Source organism: Arachis duranensis, chromosome 2 (genome assembly GCF_000817695.3).
Source record: "Arachis duranensis cultivar V14167 chromosome 2, aradu.V14167.gnm2.J7QH, whole genome shotgun sequence".
NCBI classification, from domain to species: Eukaryota; Viridiplantae; Streptophyta; class Magnoliopsida; order Fabales; family Fabaceae; genus Arachis; species Arachis duranensis.
In genome coordinates, this window is record NC_029773.3 from 29,144,365 (window position 1) to 29,165,718 (window position 21,354).

Genomic DNA, 21,354 nt, shown 5'->3' on the forward strand with positions numbered 1-21,354 from the left:
GGTCGATCCCACGGAGATTGTTGGTATGAAGCAAGCTATGGTCATCTTGTAAATCTCAGTCAGGCAGATTCAAATGGTTATGGGTGATTTATGAATAAAGCATAAAATAAAGATAGAGATACTTATGTAATTCATTGGTGAGAATTTCAGATAAGCGTATGGAGATGCTTTGTCCCTTCCGTCTCTTTGCTTTCCTACTGTCTTCATCCAATCCTTCTTACTCCTTTCTATGGCAAGTTGTATGTTGGGCATCACCATTGTCAGTGGCTACAGTCCCATCCTCTCAGTGAAAATGTTCAATGCGCTCTGTCACAGCACGGCTAATCATCTGTCGGTTCTCAATCAGGTTGGAATAGAATCTAGTGATTCTTTTGCGTCTGTCACTAACGCCCAGCCTTCAGGAGTTTGAAACTCGTCACAGTCATTCAATCCTTGAATCCTACTCAGAATACCACAAACGAGGTTTAGACCTTCCGGATTTTCTTGAATACCGCCATCAATTCTAGCTTATACCACGAAGATTCTGATTAAGGAATCCAAGAGATAAACATTCAAGCCTTGTTTGCTTGTAGAACGGAAGTGGTTGTCAAGCATGCGTTCATAAGTGAGAATGATGATGAGCGCCACATAATCATCACATTCATCATGTTCTTGGGTGTGAATGAATATCTTAGAACAAGAATGAGCTGAATTGAATAGAAGAACAAAAGTAATTGCATTAACACTCGAGGTACAGCAGAGCTCCACACCTTAATCTATGGTGTGTAGAAACTCCACCGTTGAAAATACATAAGAACAAGGTCTAGGCATGGCCGAATGGCCAGCCTCCCAAAGAGGGTTCAATCATAAAAACTTGATCAAAAGATCTAAAGTGATCAAAAGATGTCAAATACAATAGCAAAAGGTCCTATTTGTAGAGAACTAGTAGCTTAGGGTTTACAAAGATGAGTAAATGACATAAAAATCCACTTCCGTGCCCATTTGGTGTGTGCTTGGGCTGAGCATTGAAGCTTTCATGTGTAGAGACTTTTTTTGGAGTCAAACGCCAGCTTTTGTGCCAGTTTGGGCGTTTAACTCCCATTCTTGTGCTAGTTCCGGCGTTTTACGCCAGAATTCTTGAGCTAACTTGGAATGCCTGTTTGGGCCATCAAATCTCGGGTAAAGTATGAACTATTATATATTGCTGAAAAGCCCAGGATGTCTACTTTCCAACGCAGTTGAGAGCACGCCAATTGAGCTTCTGTAGCTCCAGAAAATCCACTTCGAGTGCAGGGAGGTCAGAATCCAACAGCATCTGCAGTCATTTTCAGCCTCTGAATAAGATTTTTGCTCAGGTCCCTCAATTTCAACCAGAAAATACCTAAAATCACAGAAAAATACACAAACTCATAGTAAAGTCCTAAAAAGTGAATTTTAACTAAAAACTAATAAAAATATAATAAAAACTAACTAAAACATACTAAAAACATACTAAAAACAATACCAAAAAGCGTACAAATTATCCGCTCATCAACATCCAAACCATATCATAATCACACAACTCAAACACAATTAATCAAGATTAAATTCGTCAAACTCTACCTGGTTTTGCTGCTCCAAATTCGGTTATACTTTCAGATTGTCCTTAAGCACTTTTTCCTCCTAAAACACATCAAGAACAACTTTGAATCCATAAAACCTCAACTGACCAAACCTTAATCAACATGTTAGGAAGGAATTCCTCACCTTATAAGTGCTGGGAATTGAAGATTCTTGAGTCACAAGTCAAGCTAAGCAAGAGATCTAAGGAAGAACATCAAGAAAACACATGTTTAAGCATGTTTCCTTGAAAACTGAATTGAAGAGGGAGGGAGACAGTCATCTCACCTTATTTTCAGCCATGATATGTTACATGGTTATGTAGAAAAAGAAGAGAGAATCATTTTGGTGAAATAGGAGTTTTAATTTGAATTTTAGTTCAGAAGAAATCAAGCTTTAAAGATTTAAGTGTCATGAAAGTTTCTCTCTTTTCTCTCTTATAATTTTCAGCCAAAATGAAGAAATGAGACAGCCTTGGAGTATCTTGGGGGTATAAGGTGAGTTGTGATTGGTTGGCTTGCAGATGGATTAAAATAATATTAAAATATCTCATATGTATAACTACTAAAACTAGATGTATCGGAACACTCGTAAAAATAACTATAAAAATTATTTTCTGAGCTACTAGCATAAACGACACTAGTAACATATTTATTATGAGAATAGAGCATGTATTATGAGGCATTAGCATTACTAAAGTCATCAGAGAGTGCTGGTGCTAAGCTGCACCAGTAAACTGTGAATCCGGTTAAATCGATTTCCTGTTTTTAACTAAAACAGACCAGGTAAACTTATAATATCATTCAAGAATTTTCTAATACTAATATAATGATAATATTATACTATTATCTCTCTTCTTTCATGAATCGTGTCTGGTTCGTCAAACAGAGACTATTTACAAAAACTAAAATCAAAACTCCTAATCGATATGGTTAAAAAACAAGGTTCTTCGTGACTACGCGTCGAGCTTGCCTCAAAAGAGGTCCTAGCTTAAAGATGACATAATGACAATGAGGATTGAAATGCTTGATGATATAGCAGAGGTTCTCTTCTTACTGATCTTTCGGAGAAATCTGTATTTTCAGAAAAGATCTCAGATACTCGAAAATCGGGGTTGTTACACATAGCCACACAACGTCCTGCAGGGTGATGGTGCACTCACTCCATAGCAGGTGGAACGGGTGCGTCTTCAGACACCAGTGCTCTACGAATATCGTGATCAACAAGTTGTCAAAGACGAAGTCCTTGAGAGGCACTGTGTCGTCGAAGCCAGCCTCCTTCAAATATGGGACGATGGCGTCCGGTGGTGCGAGTGTGTGACTCACTCGCCGACAAAGAAGTAGGCGAGACCTCTGACAAAAAATAAATGATCACAATTAAAAATATAAAGTCCCAATGAGCATTGATATAACAAATTGAGTTAACTATTATATATATTTAGTTAACAAAAATTTACAAATATGCATAGTTATCAGAACCAAACTGGTAATTGACCCAGTCATATGACGGGGTCACTGGGTCATTAGTTCAACCGATGAGTCACTAATTTACTCGGTTGACTCAGTCATAATTAAATAAAAATATAAAATTATAGAATTAAAATTAAAATTAAAAGTTAAATTCATATTTTCAAAAATATATTAATAACAATCAAATATGAATCCTTAGATATAATTTATGGTACAAAGAGAGATAATAAATTAGTCCTTAGTACAAAATACTTTCTCAATTTAAATGAACAAGTGAAAAAATAAAAGATAATATAATCAATATCAATATATTTATATATCATGTGCCATTACTTGTTTGGAATACACGTCAATCCATGCTTAGAAGGATAAAAAAAATAAAAATTCATTCAGAGTTTGTTATATATTAATTTTTTTTGTCACTTAAATTATTAAGAAACAAAGTAGTGCAATGACAAGGAAAGTGTGTTGCATATAAGTTGTCTTCGGTTCAAATCTCATTGTCCACATTTTTTGAGATGTAGTGGACAGGAGCATCCTATGATGGTCCGGCGGCGCGCGGGTGTATCGTGAACTCGTGGACTCATGCCAGTCAACTACATCCTAAAGCGTGAATCATTTGGTTTTCAATGAATTTGACCATCGTTGACCAATTCAAATATAAGTCAGGTCTAATTTATTAATCGAATCGACCAACCCACCAGTTAACCGATTTTTTAGTCAAATCGGTCGATCCAATCCAGTTCTAATAACTATGCAAATATGTACTAGCTGGATTTATTTAAATAGAACCTTTTATGTTAATAGTTACTAAGTTAACTAATAAACATCTCCTCAATATATTAATTAAAATAAAAATATTTACTAAAGTAATTAATAATCTAATTAACAAAATTTTACTTAATAATTTAATTTAGGTAAATATAAAATTACATAATTATTTACTTAAAAAATAATTTTTACTTGGATAGTTAATGACTAAATTAATAAATTAAAAAACATATAATTAATAAATTAACTTCAAGAAAAATATCTACCACAACATTTAATATTTAAATTAATAATTATGTATTTAATAACTTAATTATAAAAAATGAGAACAACATTCCTAAAATCATACTCTATCAGTGACCTGTTGTTAATATCTATTTAGCCACCTAAATCATGAATTGTATACTAATTCTTGCCAAGTATCCTAACCATGGCTATACATATATGCGATAACATAAACATGAAGATAATAAAATTAACCGCAAAGTCGGCTGTCCTGGCAACGTGCCATATCGCGTTTAGTCGATTGATGTTCAAATCACGTACATCTGTGCACGCCATCTTAGAGTCACTCAACAATATGGTCAGAAAAGGATAGACGAGAGAAAAAAGTGGTCGAAAGGTTGGAAATAGGACCCGGAACGTTGCTATCAACGACATGTATAGGCCGCGCCCAAACTTATCTCGTTTACACGAGATAAGACATGTTACATATTTTTGTAATTATTTTTAAAATTATTTATTTCAATAAATAAAATATTTTCTTATTTATTTAAAAAAATCCCATATTCTCATATTTACTTACTTGCCAAGATTTACTTCTCCAAATTTCCTGTGGTCTCGTACATCAGAACGGTAGTCCACTTTTTTGTCCAGCTTTACTCCCATTTCTTCACTATGGCTGATACTACGTCTTCTCTCTCCACCGTCGTTGTAGCTATGTAATGTCTTTTGATATCTTGATTTCTAATTAATTGATTATTAAATATTAATTACTTGTTTTATGAATTAGTTCAATTTTTAAATTTCTATCATTTTTTATATTAGTTTTGGTCATAGCTATGAAAATTGAACTAACTGATCGTTTCAATTGAATAATTAGTCGAAAACTAATTACCAGGTCGGTTTGATTAACTTGATAAACTGTCTGACAAAAAATTAATAAAAAAAATCGGTCAATTCGATAATTAATCGATAAACCGTCAGGACCAATCGGTTTTTAAAGGATATCCGGTTCGGATACCCCCATCCAAACGGCGCCGTTTTTTAAAAAAAAACCCTACATGGCTACCCTCGCAACCCAGTCCCTGTGCCAGTTCCACCCCTCTCGGCCTCCCTCTCTGAAACTGAAGAAAGTTTGAAATTGAAAGGAAACAAACCCTAGCCAACGCAGCCCCCACAGCCCCGCATCGTTGTCATCGCCGAACCCTTCTCTCCCTTCTCTCTCCGTCGCCCTCTTTGTGTCTCTGTCACTGCTTCTCGCCGTGGTTCGTCGTCGCCGCTTCTCTGCTCCTCGTCGTGGGTCGTTTTCGCCGCTTCTCCGCTCCTCATTGTGGGTCGTCGCTGCTTCTCCCTTCCTCGCCGGCGTCGTTTCTGCTTCTATGCTCCTCACCGTGTCTCGCCGTCGTTGCTTCTCTTTTTCGTGTATTGTCTCGCAGTCGCAGTTTATCTCCATAGCCAAAATTTTCAAAATTTCAACCCTCAGGTCTCAAGTCTCAGACTAACTCTCTCTGACTCTATCTCTCTGACTCTATTCCTCCGAAATTTGAAATTTATTCTGAATATGCATACGATGCATTTTTGATGATTCTGAGTTTTTAGATATTAATTTTTTGAATTTTTATTTGAACTCTGTCGCTGATGAGTTATAAATTCAATTGTTTAATTTATTAATTCTGCTGAGATTGATTTTTAAATCCAATCTGTTGTACTTGTTATTTTGGTGAATTGTTGTTTTGCTGTTATTGATCCAAAATAGAAACATTGCCACAATTTTATATTGAGTTGTTTATGCTGATTTTTTCTGATTTTGGATTGGTGATGCTGGTGGCTGATTTTCTGATTCTGAATTGTTGATGGTGCTATGGTGCATGCTTCATTGCATTGTGCTGGACTGCTGAAATTTGTCTGATTTTGAGATTTTTATGGTTTGATTCTGATTGCTTCGCTGCATTGTGTTTATGCTGGCATTTTTTTGTGGATGCTGTTTTTCTTTTTTTTTTTTTTATATTTTGTTGTTGATTATTTGTGAACTTTTAATTATAAATTATGAAAAATTGTAAAATGTATTAAATTTAAATATTTAAAATTATATATATTAAATTCTTTATAATTTCATCATATATTTAATTAAACTGGTTAAATTCCGGTTGAACCTTTGAACCATTGAACCAGTCACTCTACAGGTTCATTGACTGGTTCGGTTCTCACAACCTTGGTTCTGGTGTTTTGCCTCTTTATGAGGTGAAAATACAGTTTGTGATTAAGCTTGATTCATAGAGCCTTAATTTGCTGGTGTATGATTAAACCTTGTTAGTTTATTTAAGGATAAAATAATTAACATTCTGGAGTCTTAATTAACATTCTGGAGTCTTCGGAATTGTCAATATTTGAAGAAAATTGTCAAGTCTTGTTACATTTTTCTCCATGTCTGGACAATACAATCAAGTTAAACATAATACTTAACAGGAGTATGAATGGATTAGTTTGGTCCTTGATTTGCTATTGTTATGTAATCTGGTGTTTTGATGAATTCAACTATTGATCTGTCATTTTTGCTTCTGAACCTTGGTTTGCAATTGTTGCATCTGATTCAATCCCATATTTCATACTTGATTTTCAATAATACAAAGGAAAAACTATTTGGATTTCTCACATACTCTTCCAACAACAAAGATCACACCATTCGGGCTATTAAAAAGAAAAAAAATAAGTTTCTCCTTTTTCAGCTTGAAGGACTCTCCTTTTATAGGAAAAGATTTGCATACTTGAAAGAATGTTATATCCTTGTTATTTGGTAATGTTATTGACTGAGAAAGAAAGTTTTACGGTTTTTTGCACCCTTCTTCCCTTCAAGTAGGAAACATTTAATGAAAGAATTTGAAATAATAAGTATATTGCGAAGAAAGAGAGAATTGAGAGTTGCTCAACTCTACTTCCTTTATATAGGCAGATTACTGATCCTTGGTTTGCTATTGTTATGTGATCTGATGGTGCTGATTATTATTGCTTCTGAATGTAATGGTATTTCTGCCCCTCTATATTCGCTGCATCACATTCTCTATTCTGAAGCATCAGTCGCCTTCTTCAACTTTATCACATCATTTTATAGACAATCAATTCACTTACAACTACTTGTTTGTGGTTCAATTCATTAACTCTCAAAGGAGTTGTACAATGCTTTTAGGTAGAAATATTAAAGAAAAATCTTTGCTCAAAGTTAAATTGCAATGATTAACACCACCTACTGCTACTATGAATTCAAACCAAAAAAAAAATGAATTTGTAAGTTGAAATTGTTTGCAGCAGCCACTGTAGATTAATTACAGGCACATGAAAGCATGGATTATGGAACATGGCAGAATTCACATTTTAGATGAATTCAAACCATAAAGTCTGGAATTTTTTTTTACAAACCTCGACTTCTTGATGGTTCTGATGACTTAACAATTAACATGTAGTTTTGTTCCGAAAAAATAAAGATTGATAACTGCATGAGAAAAGACTGGCCAAATGGAATAGTAAGATATGTTCAAAGTTGATTTTGTGGACAGATCCTAAGTAAATTATATCAATTCTAATAATGTTTGTGCGCACACTGAATTTAACATTCAACACAATATACATAAGAATCAATAGTCATTGATACCTGCAGATAACGCTTATAAGAACCTAATAGCTTAACAACTAATCATTGATACTTGCAGATAATGATTTTGATTGGATTGCCATAAATCTTCTTCAATAGTCGCTTTGCCATTTCTCACAAGTTGAAAAATGAAGTTTCTTGATTGGTACTTGAAGATTGGGGTCGTTTCGGCTCTGGTTGGGGCTTCTATGGAGTTGTTCATGATCAAAACTGGTTTCTGTGTGAGAAACTTCCTTATTGATTATCTTAATACTTGCACTTTCCATTCCTTACTATTATCTTCTTTTCTCATTTTTCTTTTATGTTCATTTTCTCATTCTTATTAATACTGCCATTTTTAACTTATGATGCTCTCATATTCTTGTTAATTTGATTAGTGTGACCTTATGAATCATTGGTTTTGTTATTTGATAAAATTGCATCCGTTGCTACTATTTACAACATAAAACTACAGTGTGTGTCATGAGTTCTTTGACTATGATTTTGTTTAGTAGGTTCTCTGTTTTTTTCAGTTTGTAGAGACTTTCCAAAAGAAGATGATGAAACAGAACATAAATGACATATAAAACTGAGGCTGTGTTTGGTTATTGTCCAAGGATAGTGGGGGAAGGCACATGGAGGGACAAAAGACTATTGGTTGCTCCCAGGATGGCATGGACTTGGGTTGAGTTGAGAGGGAAGAATTGGAACAGTTAATGAAATTGCATTCCCAGTGTGCTTTCTTTCTTTTTTTCCTCCCTTGTATTGTCATTTTGCTCCTTTAAAATATAAACCTTAGAATGCCTCTCTCCCTATAACTAAACACTATGCATAGACACAAATTTGTGTCTCCGTCCCTGCACCCACTGTCCTTGGACATGCCAAATGCAGCCTGAGTTCCACTAGTTTCATTCTTTTCTCAACTAAACCTTGAATGAAAATAGGAAATGAAGGCTTAAACCACTGAGATCTTTAAATTCGAAAAGTATCACTGTCTTCCATGTAAGGAATTTTTGGGAAACACATGGCCAATTTCATGTATTTCTTCGCCTCAAATTTCTTGCATACTCAATGAACCGTATTTTTGCATATGAGCTAGATGTTAGAGATTTTTTTTCTTAGGGAGTGTTTGTGGGCTTTTGATTTTGAAGGGGAAAGGAATGGGAAAGGAGGGAAGGGCTTGAAATTGTAGGTAAAGTGAAGTCCATTTTACTTTTCAGACCCTTACGTTCCTTCCCCACCAAAACCCTTGTATCTGTTCACAATTGTGTGTGTGTGTGTGTGTGTATGTGTATGATGTGTTGTGTGGGCGCCCGTGCATCAAATATATCAAGTGAATGTTTTTCTTATGAATTTGTTGTTGATAGTTGTTTTTCTGAAGGATTTGATTAGATCTTGTGAATTTTAAGCAGTTAAAGGGTATGTGTGGTTGAGGGATAAACTTGGGGTGGTCATCTCCATAACTCCATGAAACTATTTAACTTTATTAAAAGAAAATTGATTAATTTTTCTCTGCATCATACAGATGACAAGGTAACTGTTTTGGAGTCAGAAAAGCGAGCCTGGGAGAATTCCCCAGAGGCTCAGGCAGTTAGAGATGCTCTCAATCCTTGGAGACATGTTGAAGCAGAAGGAACAAAAAGGTCTTAACTCAAGTATGAAGCATTTTCTTAAAATTCATGAGTGATTTATCAAGATGTTGAATTAATATATTCTGGAATAAACTCATAGCATTTGAAGTTCCCATCCAGTTGTGGTTGCGGTAACTCCTTTGCCAGCCAACAAGTTGTGGGCAAACTCCGTTGATTGCTCCCTTCAATTTTGTGTTACTGCCATAAGGCTTTTCAGTCTTGGATTAATTCTACTCAGCTCTTGATGATGTTTTGAAAGTTATAGGTAGTACACTACAACACCAAGATGAGTGTAGCGGCATTCTCAATAATAATAAGCCTTGTATCTTAAATTGTGCACCTAATTTACCACTGTGACACAAATCTTCTAATATTGTGAATCTTATGCATTTCATTTGATGTTAAATTTTGCCAATCATTTCATTTTTTTACCCCTTCATATCCTATAGACTTCTTAGAAGGTGATAATTTCAAGAATTAGACCCTAATTCTTATTTCATTTTTCATATTAGGTTGGGAATATGTGTGGTATACTAAGAACAATTTTGTGATGACCTTAATTGCTCAAAGATGAAATTTTAATGGTAGCAATTTTCAGGCCTCAGAAAAAAAGGGATTATAATTATAGTTGGTATTTATTGACGTGGTATTGATTATGTGATTTAGATGGCTAAAGTTTATTCGAGTCTGAAGCTGATTTTCTTTGCCCTTGTTTCCCAATTGTGTTTGTATGCACAAATTCTTATTGTGTATGGGACGTCGCCCTCCAACACGGGAATAATCCTTAGCAAAATATTGTGAAGGGTCTTCTCCAGCATCACATTTTTCTTCTTTTGTCCCTTTCTTTCTAACCACCATACTTTTCTTCCTATGTTGTACTTTTCCTGAAAAGTTGCATATTCATTGAAAAAGAATGAGTTTTATCAAAGGATCTTGCCTGTATAAAATTTTTAAAGATTTTTTATATTCATTGAAAAAGTTGCATGCATCTCTAGTTGGAATAATTTTCATTTATATTTTAAAAATTTTAATTTTGATATACTAACTATAAATAATTTTATCTGGTTTAACTAAATTTGTGAGTAAATATTTTTTAAATAACAAATTTGAAAATTAATTATTTTTAATAATGTTACAACACACAATTGTATGTTTGTGTACAGTTTTTTTATGCTGTGAATGTATGAAAATTAAATTCTATCTTAAATGAATATATTAAGTTGATTTTCAATTATTATTAATTTTAGAATTGTATTTTGGAAGGTGAACTAAACAAACTAAGAGTAGAATTCACAAAAGTAAAGAGTTCTCTTCTCTATAAATGTTGATAAAAAAGAGGAAAAAAGAAAAACCAAAGAAAAAATGAATATCATAACCAATGTAACAAAAACAATTACCATATTTGATGCATGAATAATTCTAAAAGGTTCGCTAATTATGAAGATGAAGTTTTGTGAGCTATACATGCATGTTGAAATTTCAAGTATCATGCACCGAAATATCGTAAATAACTTAATTAATTATAGGAACAGGTTAAATGAAGAGGCTATAAATGCAAGTAGCCAGTCAAACTTTAATTTGGACAATAGTTGTAAACATAATTAAGGCCATAAGACCTTCACACAATTTAATAAAAGTATATTAATCCATTTTTAATCAATGTAAGAATTTATTATCACGCTTGAAAACTTATATGATATAGTTAAAATACAAAAATAGAGTTGATTTAATGTGTATATGCTTATATTTTATTTTTTTGAGATGATCTTCTTTTCATTTTGGCAGTAAGGAATAAAAAATTTAGTCAATACTTAACAACAATATCAACTGAACCTCAATTAATTTACAAATGAACCGAATTTGGTTCAGATTTAAACAAAAACTAACTAATCAACCCCACATGAACAAGTTCAACAAATTTAAGCGAAACGAAATCAAATGAATGTAAACTAAACTAAGAAATGAATTGAATTTTATTAAGGAATAAAAATTTATTCAATACTTAATAGCAGCATCAGGTGAACCCTCACTCAATTTATAAATGAACCGAAATTGGTTTAAATTTGAACGAAATTGAACTAAACAACTCCACATAAACAAGTTCAGCAAATTCAAGCGAAACCAAACTAAATGAACCTAAATTAAACTAATAAATAAACCTAAACTTCTTAAGGTATAAGAAATTTTGTCAATACTTAATAATAGCATCAAGTAAACCTCAGTTAATTCACAAATAAATCGAATTCGGTTCAGATTTGAACAAAAAGTCATAAAGACTCAATCAGCAAGAAAAACACATTCAATTCATTTCTGCATGCAAATGAACTCAATTATACTTAGAAATGAACTGAATTATTTATCAGAAGTAATAAACTAACAACACGTTTCTATTCGATGCCCTAGTTACAGAGAAAAACAAGAAAAAACTGAATCAGAGAAACTCAATCTACTAAATGAACGAACTCGATCTACTAAACCCTAAACCAAACTAGTAGAAATTAGAGAATTGTGAGAATATGCAAAGGAGAAAATTAAACATAATAACAAGTAGTTTTGTCAGTACCTTGAGGAATCGTTGTTGTTCTTTTTCTGTGTTTTTTGTTGATGATCTCAAACGCATCACCGGATTTTGCAGTAGTTTCCTAGAGAATTTGAAAGAATTTCGAGAGATTTTGATAGAGATTTAAAATTTCTTTGTTGCAGTTTTGAGTTAGAAGAATGAACGGTTTTTCATATTCTAGCGCGAAGAGAGAGGTAACGTGTGGGGTTTGGGCGCATATAACACACTCTCATTAATGAGAGTGGTTTTTTTTGGTATTGAGCCTGTTTGGTTGGACTTGGATGCAAAAATACTTAGATGTGTAGTTGGGCTCTTACTTTTTCATCGCTGATTTTGTAACCATTGGTCTAGCATCCTTTTTTCTCTCAATGTGACCAATGCAATCTATACCACAATGGAGACAAAAATATGAACAATGTCACCTTTAGAAGAAACTAACAAAGATACAACAAATCAGCCACAAACAAAATTACAAACCAAAACAATTCAATAAACTATCTTATCAATGATCTAATCATTGTATTACCTACAGATTGACAGTATCAATTGCTTCAATTTTCGGAAAGGAGATGAATCAGAAAGGATTCAATTGAAAGATCTCACTAGAGAGAGCATTAACGCAAGTTTTCATGGAAAAACTCAGCTTGAACTTGTATGCAGTTGTCCTCACACCTTTCTATTTGCTTGAACAATGAAATTCCTCATTGAGTAAATTCCATATTCATGAATAATAGCCTTAAAAACCACCATATTAACTGTCAAAATAGAGTAATGTATACGATCACCCTTAACAGAACAAAACAAAATTAACATGCATAAAATTCACAAATATAATATCACCATATTTTAGTTTAAGTAGTAGTAGGATACACACCATTTCATCCTGGTGCACCAACTCTAAGCTACATATAGATGTGGAATTCCATGAACTAGGAAGCTTGTATAAATGGATAACTCGAAAAACCAAATTCCAAACTAGTTTGGATGCATTTATGTTTGCAACACGATCAACCTTTTGATTAAAAGCATTAGTTAGAGCCATACCAATGACAGAAGTATTGAAAGCTCTCTCAAACGTGGGATAAAAGATTCAAACTAATAAAGTTATGGTAAAAAACAACTACCAACTTCTAATATATAAAGACCATGCCATCTGTCATATAAGAACAGTTATTCATCTATTTTTGAATTTCACCAAATTGCACAAAAATTAGGACATCCTTTAAAGAAACGAACTAAATTTTACAACGAAATAAATCAGTTGGCAATATGGAGTTAAGCCCACTCAACCAATAAGAGCAAAGTATTGTTCGTTAATCCTATCGTTTTGGGATTGTTGATGTTATAACATGCACTAAACATTAGGGATAAAAGGGGACTTCAGTTGCAATTCATCGTGAACTTTTGGCACTTCTAGCACGCGTCAAAGTGAAATTCATAGTGAACAGTTGCGATTTGTTACCATGTGCCAAGATTTTGGGATGGAGTTCATTGTGTTGCTAGGCTTCTTTATAAAAATAAATAAATTGGAGCCTTGGAAGTTTGTATGAGAGGTGTGAGAGAGAGACCACGTGGAGACCGTGTTGAATTGAAGGTATCTTTTTTTCAAATGAATCTAAACGTCGTTGTTTAATAGGAATTGGTCGGGTATTGGTTCGATTTGACTGGCCAGGAGTTTTTAAACAGTTTTTTCGAGTTAAGCTTCAAAGTGGTCCATGAACTTAATAGTTACCCAAATTCATCCATGAAGTTGCACTTCAAGATCCAAACTCGTCCTTCAAGCTATTTTTGTCCACTTGGCACCATCGAAAAGCTGATCTGGACTCTATCTTGACATGTTGAAAAACCCTAAAACGACTTAGTATTGTATGGGCGTGCAAACGTTGTGAAACAATGCCGTTTCACACTATATTGTAACTCTCCTCTCAAAGTTACATTAACACTTCTTTCTCCCTCTCAAAACACACACAGAAGCATTTCTTCTTTTGTTTATTCCTCAACGGCGATGATGTGATTGGTGTCATTGTAGCTGCTACCTCCGAAAACGACTGCATTCCAACATCAGCTTCATCATCGTCATCATTCAGAGAGTGTGTGCTGAAGATTATTTTCTCCATTAGAGGTAAGCAAAAAGGAAAAGAGGAAGTAGAAATAAGAGATGCTATGTTTTACCTTAATGTTGTTAATATAATTTTTTTAGTAGTTAAATAGAATTATTTATGGTTGATTGTGTGGGTATGCATATTGATGGTTTGCTATTTTTGCTAGGGTTTCATCGGAACTAGTTTTGTTAGTGACCATGGTAATTTTTTTTTAATCAATGGTTGTTCGTTATGGTTGATAGCCACTTCATCATTTTTATAGCTTGATTCGGATATTTTAGTGGCATGTGGTTTAGGGTTTATAGATGTTAGGTTGATGATAGAGGGGTTTATATTTTGGTTATAGAGGTTTCAAGGGTGTTGTTAATAGATAATGAGTTTGATCGTTCAATTTTGATTATTGAATTGTCAATTAATATTAATTTTGGTAGTTATAGTAGCTATCATAGGGTTTAATTGGTTTGTTATAGTAATTATGACATCTATTGTGGTTGGATCTCTTTCTTCATTCTTTTGTACTATACATTGCCTCTAAAATATGGAAAGAAGCCATATTATGAAGTTACTTATATGAATATTAATATTATTTTTTATTTAGTACATGAAAAATTCTATGATAAAGATAAATTTTATGAACGATTGTTTTAACTGTGAAATTACAAGCCTGGCTTAAAATGATTTGGAGCATACCATAACATATGTAATGAATTTGAATTAATGTTATTGATAGTAGCATTCTGAATTTGTTGACGATCCCATTGTCCTTCAAAAAAATATGTTGCTTGTCTAAATCCCGCTTAATACATGTTAATATTGCTTCTATAATTATTTGACAGTCAACTCTCCATGTGTGTGTAGTATTTTAGGATAATAGCCTGCCATGATTGATAATGATTTACATATACTAATTCCTATAAATGTCACCATACAATGTTAAGGGATATTGATGGGAGTAAGGCGCATAAGGCTCTGAGGGAGAAGTATGGAGACGAAGGGTATAAGGAAGGTGATGTTATTGGTTTCTATATCATTGTTTTTGGATCTGGGTTCTTGTGTAAAGTATGGTTAGTACTATTGCATCTTTGGTTCATGATACATTATAGATATAATCATGTTTCTTTTTGAATTTCGTAGACTGAATATCTGCTTATTGAAAATTAGGTATGCTTAATTTATCTACTTGTAAGAATTTATTGTACAAATGAATGAATCAACAACAAATTTGAATTTGGAAGATGCAATTTGCTTCTTTTTGTTGAGAAAGATAATAGGTTGGCAAAACCTGTCATCAAAGGGATGTTGAAGTACTGGCCAATAACGAATTGTCAGAAAGAAGTTCTTTTTCTTGGAGCTCTGTCTTGTTGGTTACTATAGTAACAAATCAGATTTTGTAAGTGTTATTGCTTGTGCTGTTATAAATCAAATTCCCTTGCCTATAATATAAATTTTGAATTTCCCTTGTTGTAAGTTGTATTCTAAGTGTTCCATGTTTATAAAAATCACCTGATTCCAAATATCATATTGTATGCAGGAAGTGAGATATCTTTCTTAAAAAAAGACGTGTACCAAGGTGTAGTTTTCAAGGATCGTTTTGGCAGTCGATACTATTTTGCTGCTTCAATGTATACTCTCCCTAATGAATCAAACTGCACGGTCAAGTTCAACTTTGGCCCTGACTGTGAATTCTTTCTCTTGAGGATTTCCAAGATCGACTAATTCCCAAGCCAATGATTGAAGTTCCTTACCATAGTTTTGATAATCGAAGCTACTGAGAAGAAACCGTGAAAAGGTTGATGCCCTTTAAATGAAACTTAAATTCTTTTCTGCATCAAGCTTGATAAATTCTTATGTTGCACATGCACTTCTTTGATTATGCTATCAAAGGGCTGATAAATTCCTATGTAACTACTTGATTAGTGTTAGCATTTAAATGATATTTTATCCTTGGGATGTTGCTTACACTTATGTTGCATCCTTAGGTGGTTGTTGCATGCTAAAAAATATTGTTTGGCTTTGAATATGGAGAAGAGAAGGTAAGAGAAGAGAAGAGAAGATAAGAGAAATTTGGGGATTAGGGTTTTTATGTTTGATTTAGGGACCAAATTGCCACAAAAAAAGTTTACTAATCCACGTCAGCTAGCCATTTCCTAGTTAGCGTGTCAGAGATGAGTCCACATCAACTTTCCGATGGCGCCTATTGACGAAAAATGCTTGAAGGATGACTCTGAGGCCCGAAGTGTAATTTTAGGGATGAATATGTGTAATTATTAACTTCAGGGACTACTTTAAGTGTCGAGTGTAACTTCAGGGACCACTTTGAGACTTAACTCCAGTTTTTCCATTAGTGGTTTTCTCTATAGAATCAAATCAGTGATGCCACCAATTTTTCGTTGGACGATCCAATCGGTAATCCAGTCCAATTTTTAGAACTGTAATCTTAGTACAACGTGCCTATTAATACATTAGTAAAATATAAAAACAATATATATAAACTTTACTTTTTCTATCTTTATACAATTTGACAAATAATATATTTTTATTTTATAGAGACTTTTTAGAAACAATAACTGGGCACCAGATTCGATGGTCTCAGAACGTTTGGACCATTAAATGGTCCCATAACAAAACATATTTTTTAAGGCTTTTAATAATTGCTACATAGACCTTATTTAATTTTAATTACAAATTAATTCTTTATATATTATTTAATTATAAAATCTATTTTTTATTTTATAAATTATTATTTTATCATTCATCTATCATGTTTATTAATAATAAAAAATAAAACAATAATAAATTAGATCTTCCATTAATTGAAATAAATATTTTGGCAATCTTAATCAATTGAATTTTATCCTTGATCCGTTACATACGTATAGGGTTGTGAAATCGTGTTTGTTAGAAAATCCATTGATTGGATGCATAAAACAATTGATTGAATATTGGACGACAGTATGGTTTTCCCAAAAATCAATCAATTGTAATTGTTACACATTCGATTGAACCATGTTTAGAATTTGGAGTTTTTCTTATTCAATCGATTGTTCATGTTGCCCAATCGGTTGAAGTCTTCAAAGCAATAAATATTTTCACAATTCAATCGATTGACTTGTGCACTGTATTATATGTTATGCCGTTCTAAATTTTCTTGCTCGTGATTATAAATTATTATTTTATTATTCATCTATCTTATCTTTAAGATTCTATCTTCAATTTTTAAGTTTTTATTTTGATTTAGATACTCTAATATTATCTTTTCTTTAATATTAAGATTATAAATTAGAGAATAATCTATCATCAATTACTCAATCCTATAATTAGAATCATTTATCAATCTCTTTTATCAAATTTTTCATTGTTTTTGTTCATCATTTATCCATCTACTTAATATCCCATTTTTCTTCATTATTTATCCATCTCTTTAATATCTAATATTTGTTCATCATTAATTGAATCACTGTTGCAGCAATCGGCAGAGATCCAATCAATTTCTTTATTGTAGTGTTTAGAAAATAATCCATTATTTTGATTACAAAATCGAGGTTAGTGAATAGAATCTCTAATTTTGTAATTTTTTGTTTCGATTATTTATTCATGAAATTGATTGTGTAATGAAAAAATATATTTTATCTTTTAGTAATTCACATACATTACATTGAGGAATATTAGAAAGTAAATAAAATTTATTATTTTTTATTATTAATTAGATAGCAATATTTAAAAATGTGGATTTAAAATGTATTATTGGATTATTATACTTAAAGAATTTATATAGCTTATATTTTTTTTGTCATTGTGAGTCCTACTATAATGAACGCTCAACGTTTTGATTGTATTTATATAGCCTATATTCCATGGTAAATCGAATTAGATGAATTCGATTTATGAAATTGGTTAAGCGTCATAACAAATCGAATCAATTGACATTTTATCAAATTTTAAATCGAAACAACTAGCTACGAATTATATTATATATGGGTACTCACATTTGAGGACAAAGATGTTCAACAAAAAATATTTTGGGACCAACATAAAATATTACTTAAAATTATAATATTTTAAATATTAAATATTTAACTACCAAGTCTAGCAATTCAAACACTTCTATTGGATATATTTATTTGTGCTTCTTAGAAAAACAAATTAAAAAACAGTAGTAGTTTTTTCAACATTTTTTAATTTCTTTTTAGAATAAAAAAATGTACTAGTATGTAATCATTATGTGTATATATCAACAATTTGTATATATATTATTAAAATGAAAATTTGTTAATGAAAATATCATTGAAAAGATCACATAATTAGTATATTTTATTCAAAATTTATGTAGTTATCTCATTTTATACCAATAAATAAAGAGAATGAGTGCAAATCGAATTTGTTTGCTCAAAATGACATATTTATGTAAGCTTTTTGGATTTAGAACATTGGTGTAATATTGAAAGCTATTTATTTTTTTTAGTATTATAGGACGTAGTGTACTAATTTTTTTTATTGTACATTTTTAAGATGTCAGATATATTTATGAACACTGAAATGGATGAGCAATACCAGGAAGACGATGACATTAACTAACAAGAAGAGCTAGTATGTGGCCAAGATATGATATATGAACAATATGAATCCAAACAAGATTTTGGAGACGAATTTACTGTGTGAGTGTATTTTTCTGAAACTGATCCATCAGAGTTACCCTTGAAGCTTCTTATGTGGTTGACTCTGTGCAAGACATTACAATTTTGAATTTCACTGAAAATTATGTGGAAAAAATCGGTAAATATCACTTTTCTACTTTGCAGCTTGCATTTGATTTTTATTTGAAGTACTTAAAGTCTAAGGGCTTTAGTGTAAGGAAGAGTAAAACTTTCAAAAAATAGTATTGGTGAGGTATACAAACAAAAGTTTGTATGTTATCGGCAAGGATTCAGGGAGGATAAGTATTACACGATGAAAAAAAGAAAGAAGGAGCCTAGATTGGAAACAAGAACTGGGTGTGAAGCCCGAATGGATGTTAAATTTATATCTGAAACTCGAAGGTGGCATATTTTTTTATTTCTCTAACGAACACAACCATGATCTATTGGATACAGAATTCAGTGCTATCTTGCCTACCCATAGAAAAATGTCAGAGATAGATATTATGTAAATGATGAACATGCTAAAGTCCAAGATTAGCACTTCACAGAAGTTTGGTCTTCTAGCTAGTCAAGCGGGCGGGTATGAATTTGTTGGCTATGGTCCCAGAGATATGTACAATGAGATTGCTCGGCAAAGGCATTAAGTTCCTGGTGATGCAACATGAGTGTTGAAGTAGTTAGAGGATATGCAGTTGAAGGATCCACAATTATATTTCAAAGCATGTCATGATTCAAGAGGTTTGTTACGTAACTTGTTATGATTTGATGGGATTAGCCAACTAGACTACCAACTCTTTGGGGATGTTATTGCTTTTGATGTGATGTACAAGAAGAACAGGTATAGTTGTCCATTAGTCATATTCAGTGGAGTTAACCACAACCAAGGTAGTGAACTCGTAGTTTTTATCTTGATTTGTTAACCTAATTCAGAATCGTAATTCGTTGAATCATAAGACGGAACGTAAACGTGACTCGTAAAATATAAAAATTATGAAAAATTTGATAGCAAAAATTTATTTTACCAATAATAAAATAAATCTCAAATAAACCAAATTACCTAAAAGACTATAACTAATATTATACCATAATAAGTTAAAAGTCACAATTCATAAGTGATAACACAAATTCACAACTCAACTCACAAATCAAAACACAAATTCACAACTCACGAATTTATACGATACCAAAATAACTTCAAATAGCAAATAAACAAACCAAACTAGTAACAATGAACAACTAATTAACTAAAGTCTAAATAAGTCATTAAATAATCTTTCTATTCTTCATTAATCATAAAATCTTTCGCATTATCATCTTCATTTTCAGGAGCAGGAGGAGAAGGTCCTTGGAGAAGTTCTTCAAACTCATCATCATCAAGATAAGGAATTGCTAAAAGATCCTTAGAAGCACCAATAACTTTATTACCATTTGCTCTATCATTCAAATCAGGATCTGGAATTAGAACATCCAAATCTTCTTCTTCTCCATCCTCATCGGCAACAAAAATTATAAAATTATGTTTAATTTCAATTACAACCATTCAAGTTCAACAACAAAGTTCAACAATTCAATCTGAACAAAAACTATTAGAATAACAAAAATTCAAGAATTGTCTTTAATGCCACAACAACAATTCAACTATTCAATTAAAAGAAATACAACAAAAAAATTCAATAAAGAATTTTAAGTAATTCAGAACAAAATAGAGCAAAGCAAATTTTTTTCTAAAGTTCAACAACAAAGTTCAACAATCCAATTTGAAAAAAAATATTAGCATAATAAAAATTTAAGAATTGTCTTCAATGCCACAACAACAATTTAATCATTTAGTTAAAAGAAATTCAACAAAAAAAATTCAATAAAGCATTTTAAGTAATTCAACAAAATAGAGCAAAACAAAATAGAACAATATCTTATCACCTCTCACTTTTTATCTGTTGGTGCAAGTGTGCAACGGAAGGTTTCAGATTGAGTACTCAAAGTTTTCTGTGGAGTACTTTTCTCATCTGTTCTTATTCTCACTGTTTCTTATTTTTCTTTCAATAAAACACAATCAATCTAAATTCTGAACCTCTTATTTGGGCAAAATTGCTTCTCTTTTAGTTTATAGGTTATACTATTTCTTTTTAATTCACATAGTATCCTTTACATTTCACAGCTCATGTCTTTTATGTGTTGATACTTGATAAAAAAAAAAAACTCTATCCTAATAGCAGAATTTTTCTTAATGGAATTGCACCTTTAACAAGAAATACTAAATTGGACTTCATTCTTTAATGCAAAATAGAGATGATTGAACTATCCTTAACTAAAAAATAACCAAGGTATATTAAGGAAAAATGAGCCTTGACTTTCACAATACGAGTTTCATGTTCCATATCTAAAATAAACCAACTAAACAAAAAGGAATTCAAAGATTATTTAATAGATAAAGAAAAAACAGCATACACTAATAATATCTTTAGATTACTAAATAATTAAAATTGTATATCTCAAAAGTAGAAAATTTCACATAAAACCATATTCTAAATTGAACAATATAATCAATCTGCAATATAATTGATAAGCCAACAAAGATAGGTAATATCAATTCAACCTGCAACATAATCAATAATAAACAAGCACAACAACAGATTGAGCATTGAAGAGGATAAAAAATTAAAAAAGAGCTTTTAACTTAGCTGAACTACCAGTGAATGAGAGGAGAAGAGCAGCAACAATCCAAATTCCAGAGCTAGAGAACGAGAGATAAAGAGACA

At 32.1% G+C, this 21,354-nt stretch overlaps 1 protein-coding gene across 5 annotated transcripts; it reads left to right on the plus strand.

Moving 5' to 3' along the window:
• The first annotated feature begins 5,105 nt into the window (after positions 1-5,105).
• LOC107474142 (uncharacterized) lies at positions 5,106-9,702 on the plus strand. 5 transcript variants are annotated; one of them, XM_052257034.1, is made up of 5 exons: positions 5,106-5,523; positions 7,745-7,905; positions 8,288-8,377; positions 9,191-9,308; positions 9,397-9,702. In XM_052257034.1, the coding sequence occupies exons 2-5, from the start codon at positions 7,815-7,817 to the stop codon at positions 9,401-9,403; spliced, it is 306 nt and encodes a 101-aa protein (XP_052112994.1). In that variant the 5' UTR covers positions 5,106-5,523; positions 7,745-7,814; the 3' UTR covers positions 9,404-9,702. The 5 variants fall into 5 exon arrangements, 4 of the variants coding, with proteins under 4 accessions (XP_052112994.1, XP_052112993.1, XP_052112995.1 ...); XM_052257033.1 differs by having other exon boundaries at positions 9,417-9,702; XM_052257035.1 differs by lacking the exon at positions 8,288-8,377 and having other exon boundaries at positions 5,112-5,523; positions 9,417-9,702.
• The last annotated feature ends 11,652 nt before the right edge of the window (positions 9,703-21,354 follow it).

Excerpts from the sequence above, each read along its gene's own strand:
- LOC107474142 (XM_052257033.1), top strand. The coding sequence starts at position 7,815 with ATGAAGTTTCTTGATTGGTACTTGAAGATTGGGGTCGTTTCGGCTCTG. Across the intron at positions 7,906-8,287 it reads CATGATCAAAACTGGTTTCT|TGGGGGAAGGCACATGGAGG; the intron begins GTGTGAGAAACT and ends GTCCAAGGATAG. Across the intron at positions 8,378-9,190 it reads GAGAGGGAAGAATTGGAACA|ATGACAAGGTAACTGTTTTG; the intron begins GTTAATGAAATT and ends TGCATCATACAG.